The following is a 27,360-nucleotide window of genomic DNA, read 5'->3' as shown; positions in this document are numbered from 1 at the left end:
GTTGGTTCTTAAGATACAAAAATCAGGTGGATATCCCTAATTCTGGAAAAAATCTTTAATTTTTAAGGTCAGTAATCTATAGGCCACACAAAGGGTGTTTTAAGGGAACAAGTTCAAAGTATGTGCAACATATGGATTACTTCTGTAGCATTTAGAAAACCGACCTATTCAGCAATAAGTATTTTATTTCTACCTTTCAAAGATAAATTAATGTCAAGCCTACAAACTTAGTTGCTCCATTAATAGGTTTAGAATTTTGACAAGTATCATCAATAGCATAAAAAGGACTCATACGTTCTTCTTTCAATGGTCAGTTAACGGAACAGAAGTTTAGTTCTGTTTTCTATTTCACTTCTCTCATACATTCATAAAATACCAGATGTACTGACGCACTGTAACAAATTATAGAACAGATTAAAAAATTTTTGAGTCTTATAAGTCACAATTTGTTAAGGCTCACTGCTAGTTTGAGAGATAAAGACTGCAAACACTGGGACTTCCCTGGTGGTGGTGCAGTGGATAAGAATCCGCCTGCCAATGCAGGGGACAAGGGTTTGATCCCTGGTCCAGGAGGATCCCACATGCTGCAGAGCAACTAAAACTAAGCCCATGCGTCACAATTACTGAGCCTGTGCACCACAACTACTGAGCCTGAGTGCCGCAGCTACTGAAGCCCGCGCGCCTAGAGCCCATGCTCCACAAGAGAAGCCACTGCGATGAGAAGCCCACGCACCACAATGAAGAGTAGCCCCCGCTCACCGCAACTAGAGAAAGCCCGTGTGCAGCAACAAAGACCCAATGCAGCCAAAAAATAACATTAAAATTAAAAAAAAAAGACTGCAAACACTATGATTATTTCTAAGATAAGGCTGTAGGAGTATTAATTATAAAATACTGTAACTCTACATTTCCATGATTTAAAGAGTGGCAGACTAGATGGGGATTAAATTCAATGAAGACACAGACAAACCAGAAGAAAAAATGTTGCAGTAATGAGTTTTGATTCTAAGCTATCTGCCCCACATCTAGAGACGATTTAAAAAAAAGCAAAGCAAAGTTATTCTCATAAGCAGAGGTTTTAAAACTTCCTACTCATAATATCCACGTGTGGTAAAGATTATATATTTAAGGAAAAGAATTGAATCAACATGCAAGTTAAAACAAGGTTTTTACACTTTTTAGAAAAATTACGTGAAATACCACTGTTTTTCTCCAAAAATTTGCTTTTTTCCAAGTATCCTTGGGGACATAAAAAGGGACTCATTAGTTTTCTGACTTAATTATTTTAATATTTTTGTCCATTTAAGTACCAGAAAAGTCAATCTACATATGATTTGCATTCCTAAGCTGCAGTTATTATTTTGTATGGGAGACAATGGTGTTTTTTGCCAAAACCACAGCCCCATTTCTGTTAGCAAAATACAAAATAAAAAGCAACAAAAATATTGACCTGGAGGATGACACTGGCCATGTACTTCACTCTCTTTAACTCCTGTGAAGTAGATGCTACTATCATTCCCATTTTACAGGTAAAGCAACTGAGGAAACTAACCAGGGTCACAAGCTAGGAGGTGGCAGAGCTGGGATTAGAAACCTAGGAAATCTGGTTCTGGAGCCCATCCTTATTCACTATAGTAAACTGTCTTTTTTTTTTTTTTTTTTTTTGTGGTACGCGGGCCTCTCACTGTTGTGGCCTCTCCCATTGTGGAGCACAGGCTCTGGACGCGCAGGCTCAGCGGCTATGGCTCATGGGCCCAGCCGCTCTGCGGCATGTGGGATCTTCCCAGACAGGGGCACAAACGCGTGTCCCCTGCATCGGCAGGCGGACTCTCAACCACTGCGCCACCAGGGAAGCCCTAAACTGTCTGCTTTGTACCCCTAACACTCATCTGTAATTAATGTGTTGTTTCCCACCAGATCAACAGTTCTCAACTGGGGCAATTCTGCCCTTCAACACCCCTCTCCCCTTTCCCTGAATCTAACTTGGAGGACACTTGACAATGTGTGGAGACAATTCTGCTTGTCTCAACTTGGGGGCGGGGGTGGTATTACTGACATCTAGTGGGTAGAGTCCAGAGATGCTGCTAAAAACCCTATAATGTACAGGAAAGCCCCCAACAACTCATCATCTAGCATACAGCATCCACAGTGCTGAGGCTGAGAAACCCCAAAGTAAAGTATCAATCCTAGGGGGCCGGGTCCTAAGTTGATCTTGGATGCTGCTCTATCCTCAGACCCAGAATAAATGGCTGACAAGAAATTACTAAATTTATCTGTTGGATATTTATCTGTTTTTAAGAGCCTAGAACGCAGCCTGGCACATAGCTGGTAGGTAACAAACATTTATGAAAGTAACTGAATTAACGGTGGTGCCCTCAAAGAGGGCCAAATGGATGTAACAACAGGACATAATAAATTGAAGTGATTTTAGTGCTCCATAATTCCACCTCTGGCGGATTTAATTTTCTCCCAGTGACTTTAAATAAAACCAGTTCTGCCAAAACAAGTCTCTTAGTTAAGTGGGGTTTCTCAGAGAACATTTTTTTCTTTAGATAACATGGAACCTTTTAATATATGGAACTCTGTGAGTGAAATATGTAAGGAATAAGACATTTTTCTTTTTTAAAATGAAAGCTTTTAAATGTCCCATTCAAATATCAAGTATTTAGGGGATTAGCAGACATCCCTAAATTAGATGGTATCACTAGTTAATTGCTAATATGCTCAGTGGCTGGAAAATATTTTGATAAAGTTTGAGTTAAGATTCATTTACAGATTTCAAAAAAGAACTGAATTACAGCACATCTAAGACAAACACTCATTATATAAAAAGAAAGTAGTACTTGAGTCCACTTCATTGAAAGATTTTTATGACCACAAGTACAACTGCGCCCTATTGTTTTAAAAATAATCTAAGTGTAACACCTGCCAAAGTATTTTCAATTCTTCCTCCTATACCTCAAAGAGCTACTGAACACTGCCCAGAAAGCATACGTTCATAAGTAATATTGCTTGATTTACAAAATTCTTTCCAAAGGAAAAATTCAAAAGATGGTTATGTGGATATTCAAACAATACTAAGAACAATATCTGACTTCTTTCTCTCATCATTTCTGTAATTAATGAGTCTGCCCAAATGTTAAATTATGAAACCACACTATGCAAAATGCACCCATTCCATTTAAAAAGAAGTTAAACCCATATTTATTTACTAGCACTGTTAAACATTACACAAAACACATTCAAGTGGCAAGTAATTATAATGCAAGCCCTTGCATGGCAATCCAAATTTATTGAACTACTGATGCTAAGTTATACAAAATTGCACCACTTTAATTAAGGCTTTTAGTTTACATTTGGCCACCTCAAAAGTAGTTGTAACATTAGGTTGGTCAATTTAAATACTGTGGCTCCCTGTTGGATAGACACACAATCTTTACACCCAAACGTTAATGCATACAAAGCAACAAGGCATTGTTAAATAAAACAGCAATAGTTACTGCAACTTAGGCCTTGTGACCAATTACACATGATTAAAATTACTTCCCACATTCACATCCACAGTACTCGTCCACCATTTAACATCTCAACCAAAACGTTACACATGTGAAACAATCACTAACAGGCAAAAATACTAAACCTGTATATTTGGTATTGCAAATACACTTATGCATGAGCAAGCAGGGGATTCACAGTGAGAATCTACAGCTGCAGAAGCCTGAAAATGATTTACAAAAATTGTTAAATCATTAAAAAATTGTTTGAAAATATACACTTCTTGTTGTAGACCCCCACTGTACACACAACTATAAACATTGTTCCCTATGTAAACAAAAAAGGAAACATATAATAAAAGATTTGAAAAGTCTGGACATTTCCTTCCCAACAGATATTAAAGGCAACGTCTTTAATCTAAGACATACTGAAAGGACTATCATATTTTAAAGACAAGATCACTGTCTCCACAGGTTTTTAAAAATTAAAAAAACTATATAGCTGTGTTAATCAAAGCGCTTATTTGTACAATACAATGATAATGACCTTGAATTTCTTAAAAAAAATTACAATAAGCTACAAGTATCAAAGAAGCGAAGTTATCTGGAGTAGTCTATATAGGAGCTCTTTGGACTTTCTTTTATTATGCTAAAATAGTGGTGCTTTTAGGATTTACATTATTGTACTCTCCAATACAAAGTATAGGGCGTGTTAAAGTATACAGTACACCATTTTCATACATGTACAACATTGGTGGATGAAAAATGTCTCTTAGCAGTAATACTGGATTGTAGCCTCTGGTTTTACCAGCTGCATACTCTAGGACTATTATATAAGTAAAAATCTCTCTTGTGATACTGGAAAGTGATTAGAATGTGCAAACTGATGTAGTAGCTTTCATCCGCCTCTTAAAGGGTACCACCACAGAAAGTCCATTTAAGATGTTGGTAGGTTTAACAAAGTTGGAATGCTGGCACTGTTGAATTGGGCAACAGTTCTTCAGACCTGTCAAAATGAGAAAATTAAATTAATTGAAAACATGGGGTGTAAACAGCACACTAAAGATCCAAAGGACATATTAAGACAACAGTGCTAAAGTGTCAGAAATAAATATAATACAGGTTCTTATCCTCGTCATTACATTATGACCAGGTACCACGATTCATGGCAAAGCATAGGTAGACATTTTCATCTTTTTTGGAATGACTTCATCTATTCTGCTGCCTTCTTGAAAGTCAGTCAAATGTAAGTTGAGTGTACCTTAATGCAAATTTCTTTGTATTACCTTCCAAAGATTAAAAGCAAGGAAAAAAAAAAAAACCACCACATTAAAATTGTACATTAGGTCACCTTTACTAGAATTAGGATTATAAAACAGACATCAATATTAACAAAATGGCTGATCTATAAGTGTTTACAACCCTAGAATTACATGAGGAATACAGAATGCACATCTAACCAGGCTTTCTAGTATTAGAAAATCAAGACTTTTCTTCCCTACTCTTCCAATAAGAGTGGCTAAAAAGCTGGTGCAGAGAAGTGAACAAGATAGAATTTATTTCACGAAGGCTCTCTACAGTTGACAGCTATATACTTTTTAATTCTACATAAACAGATTCTACCAACTCTAAGATAGATGTCAGAAAAGGCTGTTATTACACTAAAATCATACCAAATTAAAAAAATTTGAGTGATGTAAAGAAGGTAAAATCAGAACTCATGGGTCTGTCATTTATTTATTTAACTTTGGATGATTTTCTGCACACATGCCTGGGCTAAAAAAATGTTTCTTTTTTTTTTTTTAACTGGTTTTCTGGGAATCAGATTTGTTGCAAGCTTCAGAAACGTTGTTAATATAGATGTAGCTGATGAAATAATTTCCACAAATGCTTTGAACTTTAAGCCCTCGTTTGGAGTCTGAATGAGTTTTCTAAGTTTCCTAAATCTTAGCAGGTTGAATGTAGCAAATTGGAAAGGACAGATGGGAGTGTGTGAGCTCAGGCACATGTGTGCTGCTAAGAATGGGCATGTGGTTGGAAATGAGAGGATATAGAACATGAGAGGTTGTATCTCTAAACAGAAAGCCTTAAATGGAGAGTAGGAACAAAAACTCTAGAGAGATACAGAATCAGAGTTCTATGGTAGTATAGGGCCATTTAACACAGGAAGCAGCAGAGCTACAAACATTCAAAGTTCCCAAGGATAAGAATACAGTAAGATATGGTTTAACAATACCTGGCAAACAGCAGCTAATAGGTAAGGGTTTACCATGTGCCAGACACTGAACTAACTGCTTTACAAGTATTAACTCATTTAATATGACTGTTTTCAAAAACTATGTTACAGTGTTGTATGCTCAGTTTTCCTTTGCTGTCTCATCTCAGGGTTGTATTTGTGGTTCTCTCTTCCTGGGAACTCTTCATCCCCTACACAATTTCTACTTATCCATCAGATTTCGACTTACATGTATCTCACTCTGACAGACTTTCCCTGAATCCACAGTTCACATCTGACTGGTCTGGTGCCCCAGTTAAATGCTCCAATAGCACCCATAATAGTGACTAATTATGGACTTGGGAGACAGATCACAGTTCAAATTCTGAGCGATGTACTCAGATCACTAGATTCAATTCTGACTAGGCTATTCACTAATTGCAGGGCTTGAACAAGTAACAATCTTTCTGTGCCTCAGTTCACTCATCTGTAATATGGGAATTATAATTCTGCCTCACAGGATTGTTGTGAGAGTGCAATTAACATATATAGGCAGTACTTAAGACTGCCTGGCACATAATATATAAGGGGTTTTTTATTATCAGTACCATGCTGGACTTATTCTGCAATAGCATTTATCATATTTTGCAATTGTTTGTCTAATTCTCCAACTAGACCTTAGCTAGCTTAAGGCAACAAAGAAGAAAGCAGAGAAGAATGGTTTTCATCACCACTGTATTGTCAACACAAACCAGTGACCCACTGAGGCATGAGTATATACTGGATAAACTCATCTAGAATTCTCACTTATGTGGAATACCTTACTTCTGATGATGATATATAAATGAAATAATTATTTTAATTACTAGGATATCATATTAACTCGTATCTTAAAAGGGAAGTAACCATTTCTCTTTTAGGAAAAAAAATCCTATATTTACTTTCTTAACCCTTAATAAAGTTGAGGTTAAAAATTAGAGGAAACAAACAAACAAAACAGAGGAAAAGATAAATCAACATACCTGGCTCAGAGCTACAATGCATTTAGTATATTAAAGCAGCTGACATGACGACTTTTTGCGGGCCTTCCCAGGCACTGGAGTTTTTCTGTTAATTTGCCGCACTAGGTCATAAAAGATCTGCAAACACATTAAATTTTTAAAAAAATTTACAGGGGAAAAAAAGCCCCCAAAGAACTAAAAGTGAAAGAGTAAAATGAAAAAATTGAACTTTCCATGAACTTTTCCCCAGAAAGCAAATATTCTGTTCAGTTAAGGAATGAGAGTAAAGCCAGGTATTCTTATAATCGCCAAGTTCTTTTCTGTTTATTTTTTGGGAGGGCTAAAAATCGTTCTCCTCAAAATAAATACGGAGTTGAAGGAGCTGCAGGGATCTTAGTTCAGACAGAACATTTACCACCATCCAAAGAGAACAATTATGTACTCTTCTTCAACTCTATGTATCCTTATTCTACAACATTATTTTAAGTCCCTTCAAGGCAACAACCGTTCATGCCTTTTTGAATTTGTCCTTGCCTTCATATACCTGAAGACTTAATCTGTCTTCCCCACCCCTATTATTTTCTGTCCAGTTTTCCTTCATTTTATGGTAAATTCCACTGTACCAGTATTTAATAAAGAGGCTCAAAGAGCATTATTGCTTATTAACATGCATTTACTTAGACTTCTGCCTATATGATCAACACAAGACTTCTGCCTATATGATCAACAAAGCACCCTGAGTACTAATTAACCTGGGGTTGTGTTAATATAGACTCATTATTTTCCATTAATTTTGAATGCTAAATTCTGCCTATATGATCAACACAAGACTTCTGCCTATATGATCAACAAAGCACCCTGAGTACTAATTAACCTGGGGTTGTGTTAATATAGACTCATTATTTTCCATTAATTTTGAATGCTAAATTCCAAATCATGAGTTGTATTTCACCATACCTCATTAACATTTATTTTTGATTTTGCAGAGGATTCTAAGAATGCACAGTTGTTCCATTGTCTTGCTAAATTTTGACCTTGTTCCTTTCCTACAACTCTTTCATCTTCCAAGTCACACTTATTACCAACCAGAATCATTGGAACCTAAAAAGGGTAAAAACAAGTAAACAAATATGCAATATAAATTCAAATCAAAATTCAAATTAAAATATTTCTAAGGATTACTTTTTATACTATGCCAGAAAAAATGCTAAGTTAATAACGTGTAATAAAATTTACAGTTAAATATGAAAGCCTTGACAATGTTAATTTAAGAACTTTTCACATGAAATTTTTTTAGAAAACAAGCTATGATCTACTTATAAAAGAGGGTGAAAAACCCTTAAAATTATAACACAATGGACTTTTATTTTATTTCGGCCATACCGCATAGCACGCGGGATCTTAGTTCCCCAACCAGGGATTGAACCCGTGCCCCCTGCAGTGGAAGCTCAGAGTCTTAACTGATGGACCGCCAGGGAAGTCCCTCACAGTGGACTTTTAACTAATTATAGTAAGCAAAACACAAAACCTTTTTAAAAGGAAGTGCAAAAGGGTATACCATAAAAAGCCAATATATTCCAAAATTTTAAAATGTTTCTCCAAGGGACATAAATCAATTTAAAATTTTCTGGTTTTCTAACATGTATTTATTAAATACTCATTCCCAATTTCATAACACAAAAAGGAGAAATCTGGAAAGCCCCCAAAGCAGAACTTTTAGCTTCTCATACAGTGTATATTAAAAAGCCAAAAAGTAAAATCATCTTAATTTACTAAAAATCTAGACCATATTAATCACGTGTTTGGATACATGTGATGTTTGTAATTTTAGAAGGACACTACAGGGAAAAATACTACTTATGCTGCAAAACTCCTATTAATCATTTAGAGATTGTCTTTCTAAAGAAGTTTTGGAAAAAATCCAAACTAGAAAATCAAGAATTTTGGCTTTTTACACAACTACTGAGCCTGCGTGTCTGGAGCCTGTGCCCCGCAACAAGAGAGGCCGCGACAGTGAAAGGCCCACGCACCGCGATGAAGAGTGGCCCCCGCTCGCCGCAAGTAGAGAAAGCCCTCGCACAGAAATGAAGACCCAACACAGCCAAAAAAAAAAAAAAAAAAAAAAATTTAAGAATTTTGGCTTTTTAAGGAACAGATATATAGTATTATATTAATAAATACCTGTTTAATGCAACTGACAGAAAACCATAGTAGTTACCAGAGACACTGGTAAACAAACAGCTTTACCGAGGTTGCTGTAAGTATGTCAGGGTCCCCCAAAGTTCTCCTGCTTTAGAAGTCCAGGAAATGGCAGCATTTCCCATAGGTGCCCTCAAGCTCTCGAAATATTTGCTATAATTAAACTATACATAGTACAGTGGTTCTTAAAAGTGAAGTGCCCAGACCAGCAGCATCAACACCATTTGGAAATCTGTTAGAAATACAAATTCTTAAGCCCTATCCCAGACCTACTGAATCAGAAACTCTGAGAGTGAGGCCTGGCAATCTAACCAGCTTTACAGGTGATTCTGATGCAAGATCAATTCGATGCAAGATGAATTTATATATAGTGAAGAGGAATTAACATAATCCATTTGAAGTTTCCTAAAGGGATTAAACTCCATTATGGTGTACTCTGAAGGGGCATGTAAATTTACATTAGAATCGAATATATCTGTTGCCTTTCTTTAAAAATTATTATTATCATTATGCTCCTTCTGTCACAGTTGCTTGAGATCTGTTCATATGTTGTTTTGATTCATGTTAAAAAGGCTCTTAAATCTGCCAGAAATGTGGCCAGAACATCATATGCTCTATTAGTAATATTTGCCACCAACACCTCTCCTTCTTCACCAAATCATGATTTTAAAACAGGAAGGGTATAAAGTTTATTTTACACAGGGGAGAGGAGGGTATTTCTCACTTTTTACATTATATATAGTGTTAAAGATATGTTTTTCCCCATCAAGGAAAAGCTTTTGAAAAACAAACAAAGCCCCCCAAATACATTAACTTTAAACTGGATTTAAATTCAAACCTTTAAGTTGGATATCACTATAATAAGGGTTTGAAACAAAATATATTTATTTATTACGAAGCCAGCTTACATCATCAGTGTCTTTAACTCGAAGAATCTGTTCTCTCAGATCTTGTAAATCATTAAATGTGGACTGTGCTGTGATGGAATAAACTAATGCAAAGCCTTGTCCGTTTTTCATGTACAAATCCCTCATTGCTGTAAATTGTTCCTACAGTAGAAAGAAAGAATCATTAAAAAAAAATAATGTTAAAAAAATGTTTTGACAGATAATTTGACAATTTTCGAAGTCGATAATTAGAGCTCAAAGAAGAATGCAGTAGTGTTATGTAACATCTCTTAAAATTACAGCCTGTGGCTATTTGAAAAAATCAGTATTTCAAGAAATAAGTGTTTTACTTAAAAATAATACACCAGAGCAGATTTATGTGCAGTAAATATACTCAAGTGGAACAGAAATGTCCTGTGTCCAAATGCTAAAGGCAGCTTTTTAATATATCATAATGTGTAAGGCACCCAAATCACATCACGTTACCCACAGCTAGCTCACAACTCTCTAGTTCTATGGGGGCCACCAGCACGTTACCTGTATCTTGCCATTTTCCCACACTTTCCTCCTTCACTAAACTGTAAGTCTTTGAGTGTAAGAATACAATACACAGCACATATCAGGTACTCAAACATTAGTTGAATGAATACCACATATCCAGAATAAATTTTCCCTTCACCTTCAGATACCAACAAATCTAGTTGGTCTGTAAATATATTGAAGGAGGAAAGATAGCATTCAAAATACTTCATATAGCCACTGAGGAATAAATGTACACTCTAATATTATTTTCCACATTATTTAATAAATGGTAATACAGTTTAACTTGTTTTAAAAGTACTAGCGGGACTATGAAAACTTTCATACAAAATTTCTACTTATTTCTTCAATAAATGACCCACTGCAATGGCAAAGCACACACACAAGAAAAGAATTCAAGAGGATAAGGAAAACAGCTTTAAGATTTAATGCAAGCAGTACTTTTAAATAAGCTTAACTAATGTTTGTCTACAGAATACTAGCATCTAAAGGTCAATACTGCACAAGCTGTGCATATACTTTGGTACTCTGTTTTACATACCGTTCCTGCAGTATCCAAGATTTCAAGCATACACTGTTGTGCATCTACTTCAACTTGCTTGGGGAAAAATTAAAATAGATATTCATTTTTTTAAACGTATACAAGACTACTTTAATATACCCAACAGCTAATATGATATTTGAAACAGAGACACAGATTATAGCAACTTCACAACTAATTTCAAGCAATCCTCACTTTAACAAAACAGGAGAAAAAAATAGCTAGAAAACAGGTCTACTGACCCCCAAATTGCATTAGGTGCAAAAACCATGTGTTCTGAATTTAACACAAGGATATCTATTGATACAAGATACACAAGATCCAACCTCAATATGAATCACTCAGCACTTAAATCTGGAGAGGAAACGATTTCAAAATAGCTCAAAAAATTATTTTAAAACCAGTAATAGTTCCAATAATACCAGAAGTAACTGTCCATCTCAATTCTCCCATACTTTAGATATATCTTCATTTCTCTAGATAACCACATCCCCTTCACCATATTGGAACAACAAAATTTCTGGGAGCAAGGAAGCAGAGGAGAGCTATCAAATAAATTATATATCCCTGCTACCCTTTTTACCTAACATTTCCTAGGGAACAAAGTTATATACGTGGAAAGAAGAGTAATATTGCCTCACTGCTGGGGTGCAGAAAGGGGTTTCCAGTTTGTTTTGGTAGACTGTGGACACAGAGGGAGGAACGGAAACACAATGTCTGCACAGCAGCAGGGGCCAGGCTGGCCACTATATCAAGGTGGATAACTCTCTCCCTGCTAAATAAAAAATCTCTGCGCATTTATAGTTTTATTGTCACATGTTGTACAAGTGAACATATGGACAGAAATAAACCTTTCTACTATTATGAGCAGTGGAACTTTCTCAAGGAGTTGTAAGTAGGAAGGTTAGGGAGACTTTTGTACTTATATCTTTATATTAAAAAGAAGGGAGCCTGAGAGTATTCAGTCTTTGGGGGGCAGAAAGGGGAGAGAAACATGGAGCTACCACTTGAAATGCATGGCCCAGCTCTAAGGTTAGTGTGTCAAATTACAATTTTGTGGTCAGTATAAACTTAAAATTCTTTGAGAGAGAGAGATAAGACAGAGAACAAGAGTGACTGTTTGAGATTCTCAAGCTGGTAAACACACAATGCCAGGAAATAATCAGGTGTGATCTTTCCCCACTAATTTTATAAATTAACTCTGCTTCTTCGTCCTACTTTGTAAACAACATTTAATAATTATTAAGCTAAAACAAGAATTTATATTTAAAGTCAAAAGCAAAAGGCCTTCTAAAGTTAACATACCTTTCTATAAGAATCTTCTATCGTAGGATCATATTTTTCAACAAAAATTCCTTGAACAAATTGTACAGTCTGAAAAAAATTAACATACCATTATACTCCCCCCAAAAGAACATATTCAATTCTGCACATTTTAAAGTATTGACTTCATATAGCTAGTTATACCATTGATTAAAAAAACATAACCGCAACTATATTTGAACATACGCATGTGGTGGGAAAATTACTTTAGAAAGCTTTTTTAAAAAAAGTTAATAACCACCAAGCTCCTTATTGGTTAAGTCTAAATTTAGAGATCATATATTGAAAAATCATTAAATGGCTCCTGTTTCAGTCCTAAGGGCTTAAATTTGAATTTTAGTTAGAAAGTGGCTAATTATCTTGTGTACACACATATGTGCACACTCACAACACCTCCCCATTACTTTGGATATATTTACAAATGAAAAAGCAGTTCATGCTCCATTGTACACACTTCTCAGTTTGATCCAAGCATGTCAAATTCTGTGCTAGGTGTTTAAGTGGCAAAGTAAGATGGTCAATCTATCTTACTGTGGGGCTTTGCTAAACTCTGAACTGTGCATCAAGTTATTTCCCGTAAGTTTCTCTCCTTCCCCACCCACCACTGTCAAGTTGTGTCTTCTTTCTTGCTTTACTATTTCTTGATACAGAAAACATGGTGGGACAGTCAAAGGTAATCTTTGAAAAAGTTTTTTATATAAGGTGTATTTAATTTTTGTAACAAAATTTGTATTGTAAGCCAACTCACAATGAGATGGACCAAAATTTATTCCTGTCTGGCTCTGAAATGCAGACACCCATTTATATGCGCTGAAAGTCAGTCAGTTAAAGAACGGACTCACTTTGGCATAATACTTCTTTGTGTTAAATCTCTTTATGTGTTCTTTCCCTTCCGTGCTTAGTCCAAACTGTATTCTAGTCTGGAACCCATGTTTCAGAGAGAATATGATCTACCCAGATACAACTAAAAGTTGACTAAATTACAAGAAAAATATTATATTACTTCTAAAATCATTACGAGATTTCACCTTAACAAATAAATAAAGACAAATAAGCAAAACCTAAAACTCAACAGAAAAAGAACACGTCTTGGAGTAAATAGCTTGGGTACAGTGAGAATGTCTTACCAGAGCAGATTTTCCAACTCCTCCAGAGCCAAGAACGACTAGCTTATACTCACGCATGGTGCAAATTTGTAAAATCTAGTACCTTATTAAAGAAAAAAAAAACAAAAAGAATTCTTAAGTACTATCTTTGTATTCATGTCCTTCTTATATAAACAAGACATTCAAGCATTTATTTAAAATGACTACTATACCATATTAATATGGAGCATTTCACAAACAGACTTACTAAAGGATGCTGCTGGTGGTGCCCTTTACAAAACATCAGAGGAGGAAAGAAACTGCAGAATTATAGACGTGACTTTTAGCCCTATCCTAAATTCAATTACAATAAAATATTTACTCCATCAAGAAAAAAAGGGAGGAAGGCTGAAAAACAACATTAAGGGGCATTCTGTTAGCTATAAGATGGCAATAATAGACATGTTATCCCCCTTTACTGAACCATCTGCAACCCTGAATCACAAGTAGTTGAGTGCCTACTAAGTACAAGGATATACCCAATGAACAACAAAAAAATTCCTGACCTCAACTGAGCTAACATTCTGGTAAAGATGAACACGATAGGGGAGGGGTCTGCAGACAAATCCAACTGACTACCTGTTTTTGTACATAAAGTTTTACTGAAATACAGCCACACCCATTCATTTGTGTATTGTCAATGGCTGCTATCCTGTAATGGCAGAGCTAAGTCATTATAACAGAGGCTGTCTGGTTCACAAAGCCTAAAATATTTACCATGTGGCATTTATAGAAAAAACTTGCTGGTCTGAGATACATAAACGGTAAGTGAGTTAGCAGAGAAAGCAGACCAAATATATATTCCTGAAGTGGGTGTGGGGTGTGGGGTTGGGGGACAGATGGGGTGGCACAAGGAAACTGAAATGGTCAGGAATCAGAAGATCTCAAGAACACGAAAGCCCAGACTGAAAAAGTCTACTGAGTGTTCAGTATGCTGAAATGGTGGAAATCAAAACAAAATAAAACTGAAAAGAAACAATCCATACCAAGGCTCATCATTAGAAAATTTCAGTACACTAAGGAGAAAGAAAGAGAGATCCCTAAAGTTTCAGGGTGGGGAACAACATGAGAACACAAAGCTCCCACATTCCTAGAGAAAAATAATTGGCCAGTGGCCATGGTACAAAAGTAGCCACCAGAATAGGTTTTAAACCTTCTTAATCAAGAAATGACAGTTCTTTAGTCATAGTAACACAATACCAGGACTGGTTTAAACACATTTAACCAACCAAAAACCATTTGCTTCAGTGAATATGCTTCTGCAAACCAGCCTATTATTGATAGCCCCTTATTTCTGAAAGTCAGTCAGTTAAGAATGGACTCACTTTGGCATAATATTTCTTTGTGTTAAATCTCTTTATACGTTCTTTCCTTCCAGTCCACACTCTTAGAAGATAGCATTTGTTTTACCTATCTCTATATGCCATCTCTTTATTTCTTCTCAGGACGCCATGTCTAATTCCAAGGACTTCTTTTCAAAAATTTCTCCTTCACTCCCACCTTTAAATACATGGATTATTTCCTGTGTTTTCTCCATTCCTTAATGGGGGGGTGGGGGGGTCAGGGAAGCAAATATAAAAACCACCAAAGAAGTCGGCTGCTGACTTTCTCACTTACTAGTTCCTACATTTCTAAACTTACTGAACTCATTATTTCCATAGACTTTTTTCCAGTTCCGGAACACTGTCTCCGTAACTTTTGTGAACTGCATGGTTCTTACCAGATATGATTTTAGGAAAAAGGATATGAAATAAAAGTTGAATCACCTTTCAGCTTTAAGAATATTCCACATGGTAGTCTGCATTTAATTTGGGACAAATAAATCTTTCTTTGTAAACATATAACTCCAGTCAGGTTTATTTCTTTTAATGTAAAAAATCATTTAAAAATAGGATTACTGGGCTTCCCTGGTGGCGCAGTGGTTGAGAGTCCGCCTGCTGATGCAGGGGACACAGGCTCGTGCCCAGGTCCGGGAAGATCCCACATGCCGTGGAGCGGCTGGGCCTGTGAGCCACAACTACTGAGCCTGCGCATCCAGAGCCTGTGCTCCACGACGGGAGAGGCCACAACAGTGAGAGGCCCGCGTACTGCAAAAAAAACCACAAAAAACAAAAAAAACTCTAAGTTTCAAATTGATTAAAGAGCCCAATGTCAAAAAAAAAAAAAATTATAGGGCTTCTCTGATGGCGCAGTGGTTGAGAGTCCGCCTGCCAATGCAGGGGACACGGGTTCGTGCCCTGGTCCGGGAAGATCCCACATGCCGCGGAGCGGCTGGGCCCGTGAGCCATGGCTGCTGAGCCTGCGCATCCAGAGCTTGTGCTCCACGACGAGAGAGGCCACAACAGTGAGAGGCCCGCGTACCGCAAAGAAAAAAAAAAGGATTACTTAGGTGATAATTCTATTCAGTTCCATGCACACATTAGCCAACCCCATGGACCTACATTAATATTTGAGAAATATTTAAAAATAAACTTAGGATTTTCATGAAAGATGCCTTCAAATAAATTTTTGTTTCTGAACCCATCTAGAGGGAATATGGTAACTTTGGGGACAAGAATTTCCTAAACATCCCAAAGAGCAAACCAACTAACTTTAACACAAATAAAATTAGACTCATCTCCCTGCATCTTTTATCCTTTAGGTAGCTGGGCTGTGTCACTTTTTGATGCCTTCTTTGTCATTGTTTATCATTAACTTAAAAAAAAAAAAAGAAAAAAAGACTTACTTCAGTGAACACGCAGCAAAATGCCAACCAATCAGCAATTGCCTCACCTGAGTAACACTGCTTTTTACTTGTTGACATTAACTCACTCCTGCCTTTGAAAGTCTGTGAATCTTTGGACTCTGAAATTCCCTAAAAACCCTATAAGACTAGCAATCTGCTCTGCTCAGGGGAGGCAGTATCAGACCAGGATAGCTTTTCCTTAAGTAATCAATAATTTCAGCTTTGTGTTTTCTGTTTATATATTGAATGGTGTCTCTCGTTCTTTGGGACAGTCAACCTAAGACCCTCATTTGGCATCACTCCAAATGATGCCCTTAGACAAACAAGTGTACTGAATGGGCTGCCTGTGTCCAACTTGTTTGTTCTTTGATTTTCCTATCAGATGAGTCAATCTCAACAATGACGGGTGCTCCAATCAGTGCTTGAGCTCACACTGCTAACTTTGTTACCCTAGGATTTGTACCAAGTAGGTTTTTGTATAAGGCAATTAGGCCTTTTGGCTTTGGCTTGGAGTGTCCTATTTGATAAATATTTTTGCCATTAGTTTATAATTCTTCAGCTACTTGCTTTGCTTTTGTTCATCTACTTGCTCAAAATTTTGTCTCACATGTTTTGTTTTGTCCTGTACTGTCTTGTTTCCATTCATTGAATAAGGGAGTGCTCCGTGTGGAATGGATGGACACAGGCCTGAGAGCCTCCAATGCAATTCAAACTGGCCCCAAGCACTAAAGGTTAAAGATGAGTAACATCAGTGACCAATTCAGGCAAAGTTGAGTGATGGGCCAAACATCACCTCGGGTCACTTAAACTTTCATGACAGCATTACAAGGTCAATAACCATGGGGTTTATTATGTGGCACCTTCCTAACTTCTGCTTGATCAGGGAACCTGAGAATCTGTTTGTAAGGACACATTTGTTAAAAAAAATTTTAAACTCTTTCTGCCATCTTTCTGTGCTGATATAATGGTGCACACGAAAGTCCTAGCTGATGCTCTCAAGAGCATCAATAATGCTGAAAGGAGAGGCAAGTGCCAGGTTCTTATTAGGCCATGCTCCCAAGTCATCATCCAGTTTCTGTGATAATGAAGCATGGTTACATTAGCAAATTTGAAATCAATGATCACAGGGCTGGGAAAACTGTTGTGAACCTCACAGGCAGGTCAAACAAGTGTGAAGTGATCAGTCCCTAGATTTGATGTGCAACTCAAAGATCTAGAAAAATGGCAGAAAAACCTGCTCCTGTCCTATCAGTTTGGTTTCACTGAGCTGACAACTTCAGATGGCATCACGGACCATGAAGAAGCAAGATAAAAACACAGGAGAGAAAATCCTGGGATTCTTTTTCTAGGGATGTAATACAAACATGCAAATAAAATGCCTCAATGGGGACTTCCCTGGTGGTCCAGTGGTTAAGAATCTGCCTTCCAATGCAGGGGATGCGGGTTCGATCCCTGGTTGGGGTACTAAGATCCCACATGCCCTGGGGAAGCTAAGCCCACATGCTCTGGAGCCCACCCTCTGGAGCCCATGCGCCACAACTAGAGAGAAGCCTGCGCACGGCAACAAAGATCCCATGTGCCTCAACTAAGACCTGACAGCCAAAAAAAAAAAAAGCCCCAATGGAAAAAAAATTTAAAGCACTCTTAAGTCATTTTTATCTAGGAATAATTTACATCCAGTAAAACAAGCAGATCTTAAGCATACAATTAAATGAGTCTGGGCATATGCCAATACCCTCACAACCACAAACACAGCCCTCATTCAGATTTAAAACACTTCCAGGGACTTCCCTGGTGGTCCAGCAGTTAAGAATCTGCCTTCCAATGCAGCGGATGCGGGTTCCATCCCTGGTCGAGGAACTAAGATCCCACATGCCATGGGGCAGCTGAGCCTGCGCACCGCAACTACTGAGACTGCACGCCACAACTAGAGAGAAGCCTGCACGCCGTAACGAAAGATCCCGTGTGCCGCAACTAAGACCCGACACAGCAAAATAAATATTTGAAAATTTATATTAAAAAAAGATTTAAAACACTTCCATTACCCAGACAGTTCCCAATGTGCCTCTTCCCACTTAATTACCCCAACACCGTTTTCTTGACTCTAGTGATCTCTTTCTTATTTGCCAAGGCCATACCTCTTCTAGGAAAAACTTCTGTGTCTTTTATAAACTTCCAATATAATCTCAACTCTTGCACTTACACTGGTAAATTACAAAAATGGTGACTTTGACAACTGCAACATAACAACAGGACTTATGGCCAACTTTTTTTTTTTTTTTTTTTTTTTTGCGGTACGCGGGCCTCTCACTGTTGCGGCCTCTCCCGTTGCGGAGCACAGGCTCCAGACGCACAGGCCCAGCGGCCACGGCTCACAGGCCCAGCCGCTCCGCAGCATGTGGGATCCTCCCAGACCGGGGCACGAACCCGCGTCCCCTGCATCAGCAGGCGGACTCACAACCACTGCGCCACCAGGGAAGCCCACGGCCAACTTTTAAAATGTCAAAATTAATACTTTAAGAGGAATTATAAATATAGAAAAATTATGAGACAAAAATAACATTCAATAATCAACTTCTCTAATTGGTATTCTGAAGCCTCAAAATAAAATGACTAAGATTGTCTCTCTTTACTCCCCTGCTCAAACCTTTGGAAACCTACCCTCCCTGAATCATTGTCTCTTTATACTATCCACAATACCCTTCTATTCCATCTGCTCCTTACTCATACCTCTGAAATGAACTACCTTTCTTGGGGGTTTCTCAGCAAAGGAAAAATTATACTAAACAACCGCCTCTTTAAATTGCTGAAGTGGAAGTCAGAGCTATAGAAACTGAATTTAAAGACTGGTCTAGAATTTAGTTGGGAGTTATGCTTAAAGATTTTTCTAAATCTCAGGTAGACTGACAGAAATTTGTTGCAGGATCCCAACTTACTTACTAATTACTTAATTTCATCATAGAGGAAAAAGGTTAAAAGCAGCATGATAGTCAAGACCAGATTCAAACAGCCCAGCCTGTTAAAAAAAAAAAAAATTGGCCTTGAGAGAACAAGAACCTATTTAGGAAATACACTATTTCAGGGCTAGATTGGTCAACATTTAGTATTGTAGACAAAATGAACACTACATGATAGGAAACAAAATAAAAATTGACTCCAGGAAATTTTAAAGGGAGACATGTCCCTTCTTTCTGTAAATGGGCTCAGACCTGAATAGGAAACTGAAAATGGAAAATCAGAAAATCTACAATAGTTGAGCATTTTCAGAGATCCTCACAAAGTAAACAAGCTAAAAAGAAAAATTAAACCAAAAGGTCTTTGTTTTCTAAGAAATGGGGGCCTATGGGTGAGGAAACTTGTACATACTGACTAAAAAAAGTAAACATTTATGTGAACTGCATTTCTTAATGCGATGCCTGGGGTCCTACTTCCCAGTTGCTTCATTTACCCATAAATGAGTATTACTTGTTGCTAGAATGAGTCAGGTTCATCCATATTATTGCTTCTATTAGTAATTTGTGTTCCTTCTATCTCTTTATTATTGATAAAAAGCAGATCCACTGTATGGATATAGATAACATTTTCTTTATCCATTCACCCGCTCATGGACATTTGGTTTGTTTCCAGCTTGTGGATATTATAAATAATGCTTATCAATTTGTTTTAATTTTAGTAACTCAACCAAGAATTTTTACTGCAGATCTCTAAGATCACAGGAAATTGAGAACATTTCAAATTTTGAAGTAGGAAATATGAAAGTCATCAATAGACTTTCAAATTTAAAAACATAGTGACAAAACATATCTAACTTACCAATAAGCAGCTTTCTAACAAGGAACACTGGTAAGTAACAACCACAAATGAACAGTCATTCTCTTTCATTAATTTTTTTGGCCAGTATTTCCTAATATGGACAAACGACCAAAATATTTTTATTTAAATCCTAATAAATACCAATGCTACGGATATTATTTTCCTTAAAAAAAAAAAAAGTCTAGCAGTATGAAAGCCAAGATTTGAGCTAATACCTGCTTTTCAAATCTGTGCCTTCTACTACACCAGCTTTGAAAAACTGTTCACATATTCTAAGCCTGGGATAAAACGTGGATTTCATTATGAATGCCAACTCTGATTGACTGGCAATGACCATTACTTCTGTTTTAAAAATTTCATGCACAATTTTAAGATGGGTAGAGTTATAACAGAATTTCAAAGGGATTTGTGATAACTGCTGTTTGAGACATTGAGAACAACTGTTCTCTTTCACTGAACTCCAAAAGAGGGACAATTTTGACAGCATAGCATAGTGGTTCACAGCACCTAAGTTTTAAATCCTCGTTCTGTATAAACTTGGCAAGTCATGAAACCTTTCAGAGCTTCCCTTTCCTTACAGGGAAAATGGAGACAGTAATGCCTACATGGGAAGGTTGTGAGATGGATACACAAGAGCATAAACTCCACAAAAACAACAATTTTTGTCTGTTTTATAATATCCCCGAACCTCAAACAGTGACTGACATATAGTATGTGCTCAACTAATTAAAGAATGAAATGTAGTGATTTCCCTCAAGAGTACTTACACATAGTAATAATCAATAAAAGATAGCTTTAAAAATAATTATAACAGCAATGGTCTGGGCTACTGCTCAATACAGTGTAGGAGAACTGATGTTCCCTCAGTTGAGAATCACTGCTCTACCCTTTTACCTACTAGCTTAATAAAACATTAAGAATGCAGGAGGAGGGCTGCTATCCAGCTTCTGTCTAATTTAGAAAGTTTCTTCTAGTTAGGCAAAGAGGTACAATGCATAGCCAGAACTATTTTATACAATGCATAGCCTAAAACTATTTTCCAATCATATGTGGGTTTCTATCCTTAATTTAGTCCTCCTGTCACTACAACCAGTTTGGAACATGTTAAAATCAACTGAACTATATTGTAATTCTTTAGCTATACTTACTATTTAAGCATCATCTAAGAGGCACTTTTATTTATTTATTTTAAACATCTTTATTGGAGTATAATTACTTTACAATGGTGTGTTAGTTTCTGCTTTACAACAAAGTGAATCAGTTATACATATACATATGTTCCCATATCTCTTCCCTCTTGGGTCTCCCTCCCTCCCACCCTCCCTATCCCACCCTCTAGGTGGTCACAAAGCACCGAGCTGATCTCCCTGTGCTATGTGGCTGCTTCCCACTAGCTATCTGTTTTACGTTTGGTAGTGTATATATGTCCATGCCACTCTCTCACTTTGTCACAGCTTACCCTTCCCCCTCCCCATATCCTCAAGTCCATTCTCTAGTAGGTCTGTGTCTTTATTGCCATCTTACCCCTAGGTTCTTCATGACCTTTGTTTTTTCTTCTCCTTAGATTCCATATATATGTGTTAGCATATGGTATTTGTTTTTCTCTTTCTGACTTACTCCACTCTGTATGACAGACTCTAGGTCCATCCACCTCACTACAAATAACTCAAATTCGTTTCTTTTTATGGCTGAGTAATATTTCATTGTATATATGTGCCACATCTTCTTTATCCATTCATCCGATGATGGACACTTAGATTGCTTCCATCTCCTGGCTATTGTAAACAGAGCTGCAATGAACATTTTGGTACATGACTCTTTTTGAATTATGGTTTTCTAAGAGGCACTTTTAGAATACATTTTAACATCTCTGAAACTGGAATGTACCTTATAGCAAACTCCCTTGTCAATACAAAAAGCTAATTATATGTCAGTATTTTTAATCATTTAAAAATGTAGTTTAGGGAGAAAGACTGGGAAATAACTCTCCTGTAAGTCTTTAAAAAACATTACAATGGGGCTTCCCTGGTGGCACAGTGGTTGAGAGTCCGCCTGCCGATGCAGGGGACATGGGTTCATGACCCGGTCCGGGCAGATCCCACATGCCGCAGAGCGGCTGGGCCCGTGAGCCATGGCCGCTGAGCCTGCGCGTCCGGAGCCTGTGCTCCGCAACAGGAGGCCACAGCAGTGAGAGGCCCGTGTACCGCAAGAAAAAAAATATATATATATATTGGTAACTACTGGCAGTTAAAAAAAAGGGGGGGGGATTGGATGAAGGCAGTCAAAAGGTATAAACTTCCAGTTATAAGTGCATAAAAGGGATGTAATGTATAACATGATAAATATAATTAACACTGCTTATATTACACAAAAGTTCCTAATAGAGTAATAAATCTTAGGAGTTCTCATTACAAGGAAAATATTATTTTCTATTTCTTTAATTTTGTATCTATACGAGATGATGGATGTTCATTAACTTATTGTGGTAATCATTTCATGATGTATCTAAGTCAGTTCATTATGCTGCACACCTTAAGCTTATACAGCACTTGTACGTCAACTTTATCTCAATAAAACCAGGAAAAAAAAGTGGCCATTAGAAAATCAAAAATGCCAAGTTTAGCCTGTCACTCAACTCACAATGAATTATAATTATAAAATATTCATGTTGGCAAAAAAGGGAATTTTTCAGATAAATAACATGCTGATTGTGATGTATGTTTAAAGAAAAGACAAGCTTAGAAGAACCAATTAAAATTCTTTCAATTCTATTTTTAAACCTTAATAACTAGTATGCCTCTTCTCAAAAAGGGCTAAGAGTTAACTATTAAACATTACAAAATTAAACTTATTATTTTAAGTGCTTTATAGAAAAATACTCTATACAATGTAAATATTGACATTTTAAACATTTTCCTCTCTTATATAAGCTGTATTTGTCTTTTTTATTAATTATCATGCTAAAAAATCTGGAAAGAAAAGATAAACAGGGTAGCAAAGTATTTAAGTTCTAAGTACTTGGATTGTATTCTGAGAAGCCTGCTGATCTGTTGTGCCTTCTTGTACATAAGTAGGAAATAAGGATTAAGACACACACAAAGATACAAAGTATCTTAGAAATTATTAGAAGTATATTAGAAATTACTGACAGATGGTAACTAGACATCATGGTGATCATAACTTTCATAATGCATATAAACGTTGAAGCACTTGAAACTAATATAACATTGTTATACTTCAGTAAAAAAAATTTAGAGTTCTGACTATTATGTATTATTGCAGTGGACTGCCATTTAAAGAGATGGGAAGAACAATTAAAACTATTTTATAATCAACAGAAAAACTGACACTGAAAGAGACTTTAACAACCTTCAAGTTAACGGCAACACCATCAAAAAGTGTTAGATGAAGATGTCAGCAATGGCGGATATCTCGGCTAAATATTTTGCCAAGAATTATGGTGCTATTGGTCAACTGTAAAACATTCTAGTTTGATTTCCATTGTAGGTGATGGGATTTGATTTTGTTGGTTTATATATGCTCTCTTTTATGGCATTTCTTGTACGTAATGGCATTTATCCAAAAAATCTGAATGCAGTTTGGAAGTTATCTGTAATGAATTATAAATTAACAATAACCTGTTTATATATTAATCTGAAATTCCAGAATTATTTGAATCAAGCTTTAATCTATGAATTCACCAATTATATTAACTCATTAGTTAATGAGGGAAACTCAGATGCCCATTTTTTGGGGGGTGGCTAAACAGGCAAGAACATAGAATACGTGCAAAATGAATTTATCAGTAGTGCCATTTCTCATTTATACTTCTTCATCAGCGAGAAAGTGCATATATACAAGTAGACATTTATCCAGTTATAAATATGAAGCATGATTCACACAGCTTCTCCAACAATCTAACATTCCAAATGAAGAAAATCAATTAAATTTGTAAAGAACTATCAAAACACGGAAAATTCCACTATGGTTACAACTGGAAGTATTTTCTACACTAATTTTTCAAATGTATAAATATTTCTGCTACTTATCTATGAATAAAAAATTTAGGAGGTAATTTTCGGTATTATATGTCGTTTGCATTTAAAGATTCCTAATTTTAGTTACTTATATAGATCCCCTAAAATTTGTAGGACTACAACCAACTCCTGGATCAATCGAAGTAAATGATACATTAGAGACTTATCTTTGCTTTCATTGGTTCTTTTTATCAGTTTAAGCAAGTGTTTAATTCTAGTCTCAGAGAAAATCATAGCAAAGATATGTAATGACAAGAAAATAAAACCCCTATGGTTCCTTCTCAAGTCAAGTTTCAGTGTCGGCTTTGTAATTGCTTGAAATGAAAGTTGAGGAAAGAAGACACAATCATATTCTACATAAAGTTCAGTAAATTTATTTAAGATAATATTTCATCAATCAGAAATGATTGGCATTTTTACAAAAATACAAAACAATAATGGATGCTATAACGATTCTGAGCAGAAAATTCTGAAGACATTTATGAGTCAAAGAAAATAAAAATCAGTAAAGTTTTAGTCTAAATGTATTCACTATATAAAAGTACATATCAAAAAGCAAACAACTGATTCAATTATCTACCATTCTGTATTGCATATTTTTCCTTAACAAGACCTAGGGCACACCCAAGTTCAGATATTACTGTCCCCAATTAAGAACTATAAGAGTAAATCTAAATATCATCGGGGGAATTTTAAAAAGCATTACAAAATGATAAACAGATGTACTAAAAAAAACCTCTTGGTTATTTACTTCATGTTGACATTTACTGAAGACCTACAGTGAACCAAGAATTGTGCTAGAACCTGATGATTAAAAAAGAAAACCTAAGACATGACACCTTCTAATCAAGATTACTGTATTATAGCATTCAATATTCAACATTCATATGTGAGTCCCTTCTGTATGTTAGGCTCTGTTCCAGGCAAAGGGAATAAAGCAGTGAATAAAAGACACTGCCCCAATAATTTACTGCCCTGGGGTGGGGTGGGGGAATAAATAAAATCAATATAAAATATGTCAATCTGACAAGCACTATGGAGAAAAACATATAAAACAAGTTAAGGGAGATAGTGTGGGAATGGAGAGATTATAGCTCAGTACCCAGTCATTTCAACAAATTGATATTAAATCCTATTTTTAACAAAACACTCTACCATTAGGCTTTGTTCTGTTCAGTAACTTTAATATTTTTGGTGGGATAACGTTCCAACTAATTTGTGGCTGAAGTTAAATGTGGATTGGGGAGAGTCACAGAGATTTTGTCTAGGATCCACGAGAGAGCTCATGGCTTCTATGCCCCTTCTTCCTTTGCTAATAGGGGTATAAATGGGATTTCTGGAGGAATCTAAACATTAGCTGGTCTTAGGAGGTACCGTTATTCAACATGTACAAAATGCCCCTCGGTGATTTCCTTTGCCAGCTCTGGACAGGAGGATATTCATGATTCCCCCCATTGTGTAGAAAGAATAACACATAGATCAGGATAGAAGAGAATGCTCCTGACTCATGAATACTCAGGATGCAGTCCTTAGGAGGGTAGTGTCCAGGAAACATCTTTGAAGTATTCCTCGCACTATCTCAGCCCACATTGATCGTTCCTCTGACAGGCTGCACCAAATACTTTAGGATTTAATCATACACTATCTTGTCTTCTAAGAGGAGGAAAAAAGCTGTAGAAAGCAACATTATCTTGTGATTTAAGAGGCTTGGCTCTATTTTAGAAGTTAAATAATTTGAGATAAATAAATTTATTCTCAATTTCCAGGTTCCTTTGTCTGTAAAATGAGGAAATAAGGGAAAGTGAAGTATTGAGCAGAGATGCCTTACTCAGCCCGGTAGGCATGCAAATGCCTCAAGCAGCAAGGTGTTAATATTAGGGAATGGTGTGGATTGCAGCCAAATAGAGCGAATGCTTATACAGCTAAAATCTTTCAAATTCTAAAAACTGTGAATATTGTGAAAACCAACAAATCTATTTGAGTTACGGAGATTTGGACACCAGTTTTTTACTTCTGGACTGGATGAACTCTAAGGTCCCTTTCAATTCCAAAATGTACTGTTACATCAAGTTTTGAAGAATTATAATTCAGATATAATTTTTAAAGTATCCTAATGTTATATTCCCTCTTCTTAATTAATATAAAAAACGATACACAGTTGACCCTCGAACAACATGGGTTTGAACCATGTGGGATCCACTTATACATGAATTTTTAAAAATAAATACGTACTACACAATTGGAGGTTGGTTGACTCCTTGGATGCTCAGGGCTGACTGTAGAGTTATACTTGAATTTTCGACTGCACGTGTATTGGTTCACCTAACCCTCGTGTTGTTCAAGGGTCAATTGTAAAATTCTATGTTTGTAATAAAATTTAATGATAATGTAAATATTCTTTTCCTAACTTCATAATGGAGGGTTAATATTATATAGACATTTTAGAATTATCATCTTTCAAATATAATATAGATAAAACTAAATAAAAGACTGGAAACAATAAGGACAATCTCCCTATTCATAGGCTGTCCTATGGGAAAATCTGTCAACAACTACTGGGCATTCAACCAAGGCAAGATGCAAACGCCTTCTACATTTTCTTCTTCCTTCTGGCATGCTAGTCCAAGATGCTTTGTGCAGTTAAGGCTTCTTTCAAAGTAATTTAAGATTAGGGCATGGGCATGAGATTCTCCCTCAGGAAATATACTTCTCTTCAACTATCACCCCAAATGAAGAGATTGGTTGTAGAGGGGATTATACATATCGATTATGGGGATTAAGATTGGGAAGTAAAATATAAAAAGAAGTAAAAAGTGGTTGTAAAGGAGAAGTCTATATATAAAATATGCAAAAAATGTGGAGTGGGGACCAAATGTCACCAGGCTGACCCATAAAACATTGAATAATAGATTCTAATTAAAGACTGCTTTAATCCTATCCAGGATAAAATATAATACACCATCAAACCAAAGGAATTAAGGAAACTTTGGTTATATTAATCCAGTAACAAAATTTGTATCCACAAGGGTACCTTGAAAATGCTTGAAATCAAGATTATCTTGAAAAGCAAATACACTGATTCTTTGTTTTTAAATGATGGACCTATGTTTCAATAACACAAAGCAATCCTATATTTTAAGCAAAACAAATAATCAACTGATATTTTTAGAGACATTCCTTAACCAAGTGTGGCTAATTCATTATCAATAAATAAAGAAGCCATTTGGCTAAGTTTGAGGACCAAACTTAGTTTTTCCTTATACCATAAAAGTAAAACTTATACTACCTTTGCAGCCCAGGGTGGTAAAACATGGATTCTAGAAATAAGAAGACCTAGAACTGGCCACCTATGCAATTTACAAGTGACCTGTCACTTATTTCTAGGCTTGTGTTTTTATGTGTAAAATATGGACAATGTAAATACCAATTTCACAGAGTTG

At 36.3% G+C, this 27,360-nt stretch overlaps 1 protein-coding gene and 1 pseudogene across 3 annotated transcripts in view; one reads left to right on the top strand and one right to left on the bottom strand.

The window, feature by feature from the left end:
• Positions 1 to 3,257: 3,257 nt before the first annotated feature.
• The window catches only part of RAP1B (RAP1B, member of RAS oncogene family), a 46,800-nt gene continuing 22,697 nt past the window's right edge, over positions 3,258 to 27,360 (bottom strand). For all 3 annotated transcript variants that reach the window (XM_067697267.1, XM_067697269.1, XM_067697268.1), the window contains 7 exons: positions 13,328 to 13,409; positions 12,183 to 12,251; positions 10,878 to 10,934; positions 9,818 to 9,958; positions 7,668 to 7,811; positions 6,732 to 6,848; positions 3,258 to 4,500 (listed from right to left, as the gene is read on the bottom strand). In XM_067697267.1, coding sequence (XP_067553368.1) covers positions 6,762 to 6,848; positions 7,668 to 7,811; positions 9,818 to 9,958; positions 10,878 to 10,934; positions 12,183 to 12,251; positions 13,328 to 13,384 — 555 coding nt within the window. In that variant the 5' untranslated portion in view covers positions 13,385 to 13,409 and the 3' untranslated portion in view covers positions 3,258 to 4,500; positions 6,732 to 6,761. The remainder of the gene's footprint in view (positions 4,501 to 6,731; positions 6,849 to 7,667; positions 7,812 to 9,817; positions 9,959 to 10,877; positions 10,935 to 12,182; positions 12,252 to 13,327; positions 13,410 to 27,360) is intronic.
• LOC137202175 (small ribosomal subunit protein uS8-like) lies at positions 17,035 to 17,419 on the top strand (annotated as a pseudogene).

This window comes from Pseudorca crassidens, chromosome 11, assembly GCF_039906515.1.
Source record: "Pseudorca crassidens isolate mPseCra1 chromosome 11, mPseCra1.hap1, whole genome shotgun sequence".
Lineage (NCBI taxonomy): Eukaryota > Metazoa > Chordata > Mammalia > Artiodactyla > Delphinidae > Pseudorca > Pseudorca crassidens.
The sequence above is the reverse complement of the archived record's forward strand: the minus strand, read 5'-3'. Positions and strand labels throughout refer to the sequence as shown.